This window comes from Cherax quadricarinatus, chromosome 66 (assembly GCF_038502225.1).
Source record: "Cherax quadricarinatus isolate ZL_2023a chromosome 66, ASM3850222v1, whole genome shotgun sequence".
NCBI classification, from domain to species: domain Eukaryota; kingdom Metazoa; phylum Arthropoda; class Malacostraca; order Decapoda; family Parastacidae; genus Cherax; species Cherax quadricarinatus.
Genome location: NC_091357.1, coordinates 21,586,280 through 21,599,005, shown reverse-complemented (window position 1 = coordinate 21,599,005; position 12,726 = coordinate 21,586,280). Strand labels below are relative to the sequence as shown.

The 12,726-nt window shown below is 39.1% G+C and overlaps 1 protein-coding gene across 7 annotated transcripts in view; it reads left to right on the top strand.

The window, feature by feature from the left end:
* Nucleotides 1-12,726, top strand: part of LOC128704008 (mucolipin-3) — a 44,943-nt gene that overhangs the window by 16,311 nt on the left and 15,906 nt on the right. For 4 of the 7 annotated variants that reach the window (XM_070099225.1, XM_070099224.1, XM_070099222.1 and 1 more), the window contains exons 7-11: nucleotides 2,468-2,584; nucleotides 3,211-3,309; nucleotides 4,351-4,500; nucleotides 10,819-10,866; nucleotides 12,583-12,696. In XM_070099225.1, coding sequence (XP_069955326.1) covers nucleotides 2,468-2,584; nucleotides 3,211-3,309; nucleotides 4,351-4,500; nucleotides 10,819-10,866; nucleotides 12,583-12,696 — 528 coding nt within the window. Of the gene's footprint in view, nucleotides 1-2,467; nucleotides 2,585-3,210; nucleotides 3,310-4,350; nucleotides 4,501-10,132; nucleotides 10,157-10,818; nucleotides 10,867-12,582; nucleotides 12,697-12,726 lie in introns of all 7 variants that reach the window. The other 3 variants (XM_053798904.2, XM_053798907.2, XM_070099223.1) reach the window with 2 other exon arrangements.

Below are 12,726 nucleotides of genomic sequence, written 5' to 3'. Positions count from 1 at the left end.
GTGCTCAGAATACAACAGTTTAGAAGCATACACATATAAAGATACACAACATATCCCTCCAAACTGCCAATATCCCAAACCACTCCTTTAAAGTGCAGGCATTGTACTTCCCATTTCCAGGACTCAAGTCCGACTATATGAAAATAACCGGTTTCCCTGAATCCCTTCACTAAATATTACCCTGCTCACACTCCAACAGATCGTCAGGTCCCAAGTACCATTCGTCTCCATTCACTCCTATCTAACACGCTCACGCACGCTTGCTGGAAGTCCAAGCCCCTTGCCCACAAAACCTCCTTTACCCCCTCTCTCCAACCCTTTCGAGGACGACCCCTACCCCGCCTTCCTTCCCCTATAGATTTATATGCTTTCCATGTCATTCTACTTTGATCCATTCTCTCTAAATGACCAAACCACCTCAACAACCCCTCTTCTGCCCTCTGACTAATACTTTTATTAACTCCACACCTTTTCCTAATTTCCACACTCTGAATTTTCTGCATAATATTTACACCACACATTGCCCTTAAACAGGACATCTCCACTGCATCCAACCGTCTCCTCGCTGCTGCATTTACCACCCAAACTTCACACCCATATAAGAGTGTTGGTACTACTATACTTTCATACATTCCCTTCTTTGCCTCCATAGATAACGTTTTTTGACTCCACATATACCTCAACGCACCACTCACCTTTTTTCCCTCATCAATTCTATGATTAACCTCATCCTTCATAAATCCGTCCGCCGACACGTCAACTCCCAAGTATCTGAAAACATTCACTTCTTCCATACTCCTCCTCCCCAATTTGATATCCAATTTTTCTTTATCTAAATCATTTGATACCCTCATCACCTTACTCTTTTCTATGTTCACTTTCAACTTTCTACCTTTACCCACATTCCCAAACTCATCCATTAACCTTTGCAATTTTTCTTTAGAATCTCCCATAAGCACAGTATCATCAGCAAAAAGTAACTGTGTCAATTCCCATTTTGTATTTGATTCCCCATAATTTAATCCCACCTCTCTCCCGAACACCCTAGCATTTACTTCCTTTACAACCCCATCTATAAATATATTAAACAACCATGGTGACATTACACATCCCTGTCTATATATAGAATATTATTTTGTGGGTAATCATCATCTTTCAACAATCTGGCCATAACCCACTGAGGCGGGGTGGCCTAAAAGGAAAAACATATGTTTCTCCTTTTAAATTTAGTAATATATGCAGGAGAAGGGGTTACTAGCCCCTTGTTACTTTTGAGGGTAATATGTTCTGATAATTCTAATTGTTACTGAAGGCAGTGGAGATGTTCTGTCTAAGGGCAATGTGTGGTGTAAATATTATGCAGAGAATTCGTGGTGTGGAAATTAGGAGGTGTGGAGTTGCTAAAAATATTAGTCAGAGGGCTGAAGAGGGGTTGTTGAGGTGGTTTGGTTATTTAGAGAGAATGGAACAAAGCAGAATGACTTGGAGAGCGCATAAATCTGTAGGCGAAGGAAGGTGGCTTAGGGATCATCCCCGAAAAGGTTGGAGGGAGGGAGTGAAGGTTGTTTTGTGGGTGAGGGGCTTGGACTTCCAGCAGGCATGCATGAGCGTGTTAGGTAGGAGTCAGTGGAGACAAATGGTTTTTGAGACCTGACAAGCAGTTGGAGTGTGAGCAGGGTAATACTTTGTGAAGGGAGTCAGGGAAACCAGTTAGTTGGACTTGAGTCCTGGAAATGGGAAGTACAATGCCTGCACTTTAAAGGAAGGTTTGTGATATTGGCAGTTTCAAGGGACATCTGAACTGTCATATCCGAGCACTTCTGCAAAGACTGATTATGTATGAGTGATGGTGAAAGTGTTGAATGATGATGAAAGTTTTTCCTTTCTTTTTGGGTCACCTTGCCTTGGTGGGAAATGGCTGACGTGTTAAAAAAAAAGTACAAATAAAATATAAATATTGCTTAGGCATTGTGATGATAATACTATACCACAGTCTTGCTGGAACTTACTGTTAGTTTAGACTGAAAAAAAAGTTTTTATTCATTCAGACTCAGCTTACTTAGTGGATAGTATGAATGTCTGGTGGCCACATTTGATATGTTCAATCTCTCTCTCTTCTCCCAGTTATTACCATGGTCGAAATAAATGGTATAAAATACCGACACAATGGAAATATAAACACATATGCATATATATAATGTGATCCTTTCTTGACAACGTTTTGCCCACACAGTGGGCTTTTTCATTTCATAAACAGATCTGTTTGTGACTTGAAAAAGCCCACTGTGTTGGCAAAACGTTGTCAATAAAGGATCACATTATACTGCATTTTTTTTTTTTCAACAAGTCGGCCGTCTCCTACCATGGTTGAAATCCTTCCACCATACTTACAACACATCACTGGTTTAGCTCGAGTGGCCTCTTTTTATTTATTAAAAAGCATCAAAAATAATTTCTCACTTTCTAGATGACCTTTAATAATTATGAACGTGATGGACAAATGGTGGTGGAATTGCAAGTGGGCGCACGATTATTGAACTGTGACGGCTCCGTACACGTAACCTCAAACTCAGATGCAGTATCAGTAAGTTAATCATTTTTTTTCATTTGCTGAAAGTAAGTTTGTTTTGGATGATGTGCAAGCTCCTCGGTTTTCAGTGCTTTGTTTTATTTCGTTCTACTTCACTGAATACTATTCCTCTTCTCTTTTCGCTCTTCCTTTTACTTGCTTATACCACCATATAACAGTGTCTTTGGTAATTTCTTGGCCTCTTACAGTACTCTACACAGCCTGTCAATGTCTTCTCTTCATTCTGTTTATTCATATATGTTTATTCATATGTTTATTCATATATGCTGCATTTAACTGTATTCTTTTGTACTTCTCTGTATCATGTTCAAATTAATAAATAAATAAATAAATAAATAAATAAAAAAACAGGTTAGAAAGTATTAACCTCTATCTGGATGAAAGCTAATGTTCAAGACTCTTAATAAGTACAGTATATACCTGGATAATGAATGCTTTATGCAGTATTTTGTTAAAAGTTTTGCATCATAAATAGGAAATATTTAAAAACATTATGCTGTACTATAAATGGAATTTGTTTACTGTATTATATTGCTAAATGTTCAGTAAGTCATGTTTAGATAGGCTGCCAACACAAACTTTTCCATTATGGGTGAAACAGCATTTATATTCTCCTGAAGGTGTGGAGGACAGTTATCAATGTTGTTACCATTGCCATCTGCGTCACCTCGCTGACTATGTGTATCAGGGCCATCTATCGAGCGCAGCTCCTCAAGAAAGTGAGTAATAACCTGCAGGTGCAGTGCTCCTGCCAGTGGCTCGTGTCTTTGAACTCTGTATTTTCCTCCTTACCTTTTTGTATTCACATTTCTTATGAAGGATTACCATTTTCTAACATTATTTTTACCTTCTTGTTTTAACTATTTAAATTTTCACTCTCAATGTTACATTTCTAATTGATTGCACTAACTATTTTTCTTTATAGTGAATTGGAGCTTTTGTTCCTTGCCCTTCCTAAGCACTGTATGATCCCAAGAGGTTTAGTGCTTTCTTATGATTAAAATAATATCCCTCATAATGCCTGAGAGGTTTGGGAAGCTTAGACAGTAACACTACAGTACTTAATGTTTCTAGTGGCTACTGAGAGATGGATATTGTAGGCATGTCTATAAATATTCATTTTTATTTTTTATACAGGACTGTGAAAAGGGGCATTGGGTTCATTCTTTCTATTTTTTTCTCAGCCTTTAATCTACAAGCTTTAAATGAAGGTGCTTTTATGTGATTATCTTAAAGGCATTCAGGAAAATGGGTAGCTGGACTTGAGTCCTGGAGGTGGGAAGTTCAGTGCCTATATTCTAAAGGAGGGGTTTGGAATATTTGCTATTTGGAGGGACATCTGAACTGTGGTATCTGCTTGCCTGTGGCAAGAGTGTGATAGTGTGAATGATGGTGAAAGTGTTTCTTTTTCAGGTCACCTGCCTTGGTGGGAGACAGCCAGTGTGTTAAAAACAATCTTCAGAATACAATAATAATCTTATTTTATTTATTTTTTTTTTCAACAAACCGACCATATCCCACTGAAGCAGGGTGGCCCGAAAAGAAAAACAAAAATTTTTCTTTTCAACTTTAGTAATGTATACAGGATAAGGGGTTACTAGCCCCTTGCTCCTGGCATTTTAGTTGCCTCTTACGACACGAATGGCTTTCGGAGGAAGAATTCTGTTCCACTTCCCCATGGAGAATTCTTATTTTATGTTGAGACAAATTATTCATGACTTATTATGTATATGTATTTATATTTAATTGTTTTCTTTCAGTCCACAATACAATTTTTCCATCGGCACTACAACAGAGAACTCAGCTTTGAGGAGAAATTGGAATTTGTTAATTTGTGGTATGTCCTTATTTGTATCAATGACATCTTAATCATCATTGGCTCCTTCCTCAAGATCGGCCTCGAGACCAAGGTAGGTGTTATTGTCATCTGTTTTGTCTTGTTCTGTGATTATTTTTATCCTAATTTCTCGCTTCATTTTTTTTACTATATCAATTCCAATGGTTTACAGTGAATAGCTTTCAGTATTTATATTTTCCTTAAAATGGCTAAATTGCATTTAAAAATCTTGTTATGTGAATGATACTAATATGTGATATATATGCGAGTTATAAAAGTGTGTTCTATGCTTGACTTCACTGCTTAATGAGTTTGATGGAAGCCTGATACTGATGATGATGTAACTTTCCAGTAATTGAAAAAAATATATATATATATATATTTTTTTTTTTTCAACAAGTTGGCCGTCTCCCACAGAGGCAGGGTTACCCAAAAAAGAAAGAAAATCCCCAAAAAGAAAATGCTTTCATCATCATTCAACACTTTCACCACACTCACACATAATCACTGTTTTTGCAGAGGTGCTCAGAATACAACAGTTTAGAAGCATATACGTATAAAGATACACAACATATCCCTCCAAACTGCCAATATCCCAAACCCCTCCTTTAAAGTGCAGGCATTGTACTTCCCATTTCCAGGACTCAAGTCCGACTATATGAAAATAACCGGTTTCCCTGAATCCCTTCACTAAATATTACCCTGCTCACACTCCAACAGATCGTCAGGTCCCAAGTACCATTCGTCTCCATTCACTCCTATCTAACACGCTCACGCACGCTTGCTGGAAGTCCAAGCCCCTTGCCCACAAAACCTCCTTTACCCCCTCTCTCCAACCCTTTCGAGGACGACCCCTGCCTCGCCTTCCTTCCCCTATAGATTTATATACTTTCCATGTCATTCTACTTTGATCCATTCTCTCTAAATGACCAAACCACCTCAACAACCCCTCTTCTGCCCTCTGACTAATACTTTTATTAACTCCACACCTTTTCCTAATTTCCACACTCCGAATTTTCTGCATAATGTTTACACCACACATTGCCCTTAGACAGGACATCTCCACTGCCTCCAACCGTCTCCTCGCTGCTGCATTTACCACCCAAGCTTCACACCCATATAAGAGTGTTGGTACTACTATACTTTCATACATTCCCTTCTTTGCCTCCATAGATAACGTTTTTTGACTCCACATATACCTCAATGCACCACTCGCCTTTTTTCCCTCATCAATTCTATGATTAACCTCATCCTTCATAAATTCATCCGCCAACACGTCAACTCCCAAGTATCTGAAAACATTAACTTCTTCCATACTCCTCCTCCCCAATTTGATATCCAATTTTTCTTTATCTAAATCATTTGATACCCTCATCACCTTACTCTTTTCTATGTTCACTTTCAACTTTCTACCTTTACACACATTCCCAAACTCATCCACTAACCTTTGCAATTTTTCTTTAGAATCTCCCATAAGCACAGTATCATCAGCAAAAAGTAACTGTGTTAATTCCCATTTTGAATTTGATTCCCCATAATTTAATCCCACCCCTCTCCCGAACACCCTAGCATTTACTTCTTTTACAACCCCATCTATAAATATAATAAACAACCATGGTGACATTACACATCCCTGTCTAAGACCTACTTTTACCAGGAAGTAGTCTCCCTCTCTTCTACACACCCTAACCTGAGCCTCACTATCCTCATAAAAACTTTTTACAGCATTTAGTAACTTACTACCTATTCCATATACTTGCAACATCTGCCACATTGCTCCCCTATCCACTCTATCATATGCCTTTTCTAAATCCATAAATGCAATGAAAACTTCCCTACCTTTATCTATATACTGTTCACATATATGCTTCAATGTAAACACTTGATCTACACATCCCCTACCCACTCTGAAACCTCCTTGCTCATCCGCAATCCTACATTCTGTCTTACCTCTAATTCTTTCAATTGTAACCCTACCATACACTTTTCCTGGTATACTCAAACTTATTCCTCTATAATTTTTACAATCTATTTTGTCCCCTTTCCCTTTATATAAAGGGACTATACATGCTCTCCGCCAATCCCTAGGTACCTTCCCCTCTTTCATACATTTATTAAACAAAAGTACCAACCACTCCAACACTATATTCCCCCCTGCTTTTAACATTTCTGTCATGATCCCATCAGTTCCAGCTGCTTTACCCCCTTTCATTCTACGTAATGCCTCACGTACCTCCCCCACACTTACATTCTGCTCTTCTTCACTCCTAAAAGATGGTATACCTCCCTGACCAGTGCATGAAATTACCACCTCCCTTTCTTCCTCAACATTTAAAAGTTCCTCAAAATATTCTCGTCATCTACCTAATACCTCCCTCTCCCCATCTACTAACTCCCCCTACTCTGTTTTTAACTGACAAATCCGTACTTTCCCTAGGCTTTCTTAACTTGTTTAACTCACTCCAAAATTTTTTCTTATTTTCATTAAAATTTCTTGACAGTGCCTCTCCCACTCTATCATCTGCTCTCCTTTTGCACTCTCTCACCACTCTCTTCACCTTTCTTTTACTGTCCATATACTCTGCTTTTCTTATAACACTTCTGCTTTGTAAAAACCTCTCATAAGCTACCTTTTTCTCTTTTATCACACCCTTTACTTCATCATTCCACCAATCACTCCTCTTTCCACCTGCCCCCACCCTCCTATAACCACAAACTTCCACCCCACATTCTAATACTGCATTTTTAAAACTATTCCAACCCTCTTCAACCCCCCCACTACTCATCATTGCACTAGCCCACCTTTCTGCCAACAGTCGCTTATATCTCCCCCGAACTTCCTCCTCCCTTAGTTCATACACTTTCACCTCCCTCTTACTTGTTGTTGCCACCTTCCTCTTTTCCCATCTACCTCTTACTCTAACTGTAGCTACAACTAAATAATGATCCGATATATCAGTTGCCCCTCTATAAACATGTACATCCTGGAGCCTACCCATCAACCTTTTATCCACCAATACATAATCTAACAAACTACTTTCATTACGTGCTACATCATACCTTGTATATTTATTTATCCTCTTTTTCTTAAAATATGTATTACTTATTACCAAATCTCGTTCTACACATAGCTCAATTAAAGGCTCCCCATTTACATTTACCCCTGGCACCCCAAATTTACCTACTACTCCCTCCATAACATTTTTACCCACTTTAGCATTGAAATCCCCAACCACCATTACTCTCACACTTGATTCAAAACTCCCCACACATTCACTCAACATTTCCCAAAGTCTCTCTCTCTCCTCTACACTTCTTTCTTCTCCAGGTGCATACACGCTTACTATAACCCACTTTTCACATCCAATCTTTATTTTACTCCACATAATCCTTGAATTAATATATTTATAGTCCCTCTTTTCCTGCCATAGCTTTATTTTTATTTTATTATCACACCGGCCGATTCCCACCAAGGCAGGGTGGCCCGAAAAAGAAAAACTTTCACCATCATTCACTCCATCACTGTCTTGCCAGAAGGGTGCTTTACACTACAGTTTTTAAACTGCAACATTAACACCCCTCCTTCAGAGTGCAGGCACTGTACTTCCCATCTCCAGGACTCAAGTCCGGCCTGCCGGTTTCCCTGAATCCCTTCATAAATGTTACTTTGCTCACACTCCAACAGCACGTCAAGTATTAAAAACCATTTGTCTCCATTCACTCCTATCAAACACGCTCACGCATGCCTGCTGGAAGTCCAAGCCCCTCGCACACAAAACCTCCTTTACCCCCTCCCTCCAACCCTTCCTAGGCCGACCCCTACCCCGCCTTCCTTCCACTACAGACTGATACACTCTTGAAGTCATTCTGTTTCGCTCCATTCTCTCTACATGTCCGAACCACCTCAACAACCCTTCCTCAGCCCTCTGGACAACAGTTTTGGTAATCCCGCACCTCCTCCTAACTTCCAAACTACGAATTCTCTGCATTATATTCACACCACACATTGCCCTCAGACATGACATCTCCACTGCCTCCAGCCTTCTCCTCGCTGCAACATTCATCACCCACGCTTCACACCCATATAAGAGCGTTGGTAAAACTATACTCTCATACATTCCCCTCTTTGCCTCCAAGGACAAAGTTCTTTGTCTCCACAGACTCCTAAGTGCACCACTCACTCTTTTTCCCTCATCAATTCTATGATTCACCTCATCTTTCATAGACCCATCCGCTGACACGTCCACTCCCAAATATCTGAATACGTTCACCTCCTCCATACTCTCTCCCTCCAATCTGATATTCAATCTTTCATCACCTAATCTTTTTGTTATCCTCATAACCTTACTCTTTCCTGTATTCACCTTTAATTTTCTTCTTTTGCACACCCTACCAAATTCATCCACCAATCTCTGCAACTTCTCTTCAGAATCTCCCAAGAGCACAGTGTCATCAGCAAAGAGCAGCTGTGACAACTCCCACTTTGTGTGTGATTCTTTATCTTTTAACTCCACGCCTCTTGCCAAGACCCTCGCATTTACTTCTCTTACAACCCCATCTATAAATATATTAAACAACCACGGTGACATCACACATCCTTGTCTAAGGCCTACTTTTACTGGGAAAAAATTTCCCTCTTTCCTACATACTCTAACTTGAGCCTCACTATCCTCGTAAAAACTCTTCACTGCTTTCAGTAACCTACCTCCTACACCATACACTTGCAACATCTGCCACATTGCCCCCCTATCCACCCTGTCATACGCCTTTTCCAAATCCATAAATGCCACAAAGACCTCTTTAGCCTTATCTAAATACTGTTCACTTATATGTTTCACTGTAAACACCTGGTCCACACACCCCCTACCTTTCCTAAAGCCTCCTTGTTCATCTGCTATCCTATTCTCCGTCTTACTCTTAATTCTTTCAATTATAACTCTACCATACACTTTACCAGGTACACTCAACAGACTTATCCCCCTATAATTTTTGCACTCTCTTTTATCCCCTTTGCCTTTATACAAAGGAACTATGCATGCTCTCTGCCAATCCCTAGGTACCTTACCCTCTTCCATACATTTATTAAATAATTGCACCAACCACTCCAAAACTATATCCCCACCTGCTTTTAACATTTCTATCTTTATCCCATCAATCCCGGCTGCCTTACCCCCTTTCATTTTACCTACTGCCTCACGAACTTCCCCCACACTCACAACTGGCTCTTCCTCACTCCTACAAGATGTTATTCCTCCTTGCCCTATACACGAAATCACAGCTTCCCTATCTTCATCAACATTTAACAATTCCTCAAAATATATATATTGTACATAAGTGGGGTTGTAATCATGTAGAAGCCTATGCAAGTTTATGGGGAAAGAGATGAGCTCTAGCCCCTGGTGCTGCTTCTAAGCTTTTAGCAGCTTCTTGCATGCATTTTATATTAACCCTTAAACTGTCCAAACGTAGATCTACGTTCACTCACGTAACGCTCCGAATGTAGATCTACATTGTTTTTTTATATGCTTTCAAATGGAGAAAATTGAGGTCGGAGCACTACGCGCGTAAACATAGCTTTACGTTTGGACAGTTTAAGGGTTAAAGGGGAAAGAATTCAATTTTTTTTATTACCTGGTACTTTCAACACTTAACAGTATCATGAATTTATGAAAAGTTTGTCAATCAAGGTATTTTATCTCCTTCAGCTTTTCCTTGAAGAGGAGGAGCGGGTAGGTGCTTGGTGTAATTCTTGCTAAAACCTCGTATTATACTTAATATTAGAAACAGTTGCTGCAGTAAGTTATATCTCAATGCTGTGTTGCTTAAGAAAGGATACTGCAGAGGGTGTGTCTGCTTATGCATGTGTGAGCGTTTGAGTGGAATATAGCTTCTGTTACCGTACTACCTGTGTAGATGGTCTCCATATTGGATCATGTATATCATCAGTCCCCAAGATAATTTGTGCCTATTTTATAGTGTTAAATCAGTTTTGTGTGTGCTACTTTATTGTATATGTAATGTACTTAATATTTGTCTTGCATAAATCTTTTAGTTTTTACTCTCACTCCATCTCAGCTTTTTGTTTTGCTTTCCCTGTATTTTTACTGAATGTTTTTGCCATGCTAGTTTATCACTTTTAATAAATATTTGAAATTAATTAAATTCATGCATCTGTCTATTAACCTTATTATAGTTATTTTTAGAAATGTGATGCAGTAGTTGTTGTATCTAGTAACTTGGAACTGGCCATTCATTTGCTTGTATTGGGAGTGCACCTAACTACTTCTTTTAATTATCCACTAGTACATCTCTCTAATTGATCACTCAACTTTGCTTATTGTACCACATTTTGCTTCTAATGGTTTGCTCCTCTTTGCATGGGCGAGTGTAGTTGTTACGCACAAACCATCCTGAATTTGTGAAAAGCAGCGCCCAGTTGGTAAGTCTAAATTATTGTTATGTCTAGCATTATTTATTATCAGTTTGTCTTGCATGTTGAAAGTGTATTGTACAGCACTCTGGACATGCCTAAATTATGATGTGTTCAGTGTTTTTTATTGTTTTTTTAGTTACTAGTGTTGTCTTAGAACATATTTTTTTTTATAACACGTCAGCCATTTCCCACTGAGACAAGGTGACCTGAAAAAAAAAGTCGAAAGCGTTTAATTTTTTACATTTAATAATTTATACAGGAGAAGGAGTTACTAACCCCTTGCTCCTGGCATTTTAGTTGCCTTTTATGATATGATGATGTACACACCTAGTTGTGGTTGGAGGGGTCGAGTCACAGCTCCTCTGTATGTGTGTGTGTGTGTGTGTGTAAGTGTAAGTGTAAGTGTAAGTCAGTCAGTCAGTCTCAGTCAGTCAGTCTCAGTCAGTCAGTCTCAGTTAGTCAGTCAGTCAGTCTCAGTCAGTCAGTCTCAGTCAGTCAGTCTTAGTCAGTCAGTCTCAGTCAGTCAGTCTCAGTCAGTCAGTCTCAGTCAGTCAGTCTCAGTCAGTCAGTCTCAGTCAGTCAGTCTCAGTCAGTCAGTCTCAGTCAGTCAGTCTCAGTCAGTCAGTCTCAGTCAGTCAGTCTCAATCAGTCACAGTCAGTCAGTCAGTCTCAGTCAGTCAGTCAGTCAGTCAGTCAGTCAGTCAGTCAGGAGTGGAAGGAAGAAGGTGGGGGTAGGGGTTACCCAGGAAAGGTAGGGAGAGGTTAAAGACTTTAATTGGTAAGAGTTTGAGCATCCAGCAGGTAAATGAAAGCATGTTAGATTGTGGTGAATGGTGCCAGGTGTTTTTTGTAGATTGATGTGGTGTTGGAGTGAGAGCAAGGTAACAGGGAAATTGGAGCCCTGGAGGTGAGAAGCACAGTATATACACTCTAATGGTGGGGTGGAAATGTTACAATTCAGAGAATTATTTGAATTGGGAAGCGAGAAAGAATTCTTCCTCCATAAGCCATGAGTGTCATATGAGGCAACTAAAATGTTGGGAGCAAGGGGCTAGTAACTCCTTCTCCTGTGTAAATTAGTAAATTTTAAAAGAAAAGCTTACATTTATCTTTTAGGTCACCCTGCCTTGGTGGCATACAGCTGGAGTGTTGGAATAATAAATGTGTCCTCTTTTGGGTCATCGTACCTCAGTAGATTTATTAGTAACATTTATAAGAATGATGTACAGTGCAGTCTGTGAATTAGGGTGACTAGAAAGGGAAGAATAGAGTAGCATTAAAAAAACAATGAGGGCATTAGGGGAATAGGACAAGTTAGAAGAGCATGTATACATGTAGCTTCCCGTATACTTTATGCTGTAGTCATTCCACTGGCAAGGCCTCTGTGAGAAGTAAATATTAAAATATAGTACAGCACTTATAAAAACTCTTGATAGTACTATTCATACTCAGTCTCACTAAGTATACATAATGAGACAGGTAAACATGTCAGTCTCACTAAGTATACATAATGAGACAGGTAAACATGTCAGTCTCAAGTATACATAATTAGACAGGTAAACATGTCATTCTCATTAAGTATACAAGTATACATAATTTCTCACTGTTGAGGAAGGTACATACAGTCTCCTTACATATTTCTCATTAAACCATATTGTAAATTTGTTTGTAATGTCACCCCTTTTCTGGATATATTGTGTGTTAATTTTTATATGTTTCCAGAGTTACGAAGGCTACCTAGACACCTGGAATATTTGCTCTCTCTTTCTGGGCCTTGGAAACCTGCTCGTGTGGTTTGGATGCCTCAGATATCTGGGATTCTTTGCAACTTACAATGTAATTATTTATTATTTATTTTTTTTATTA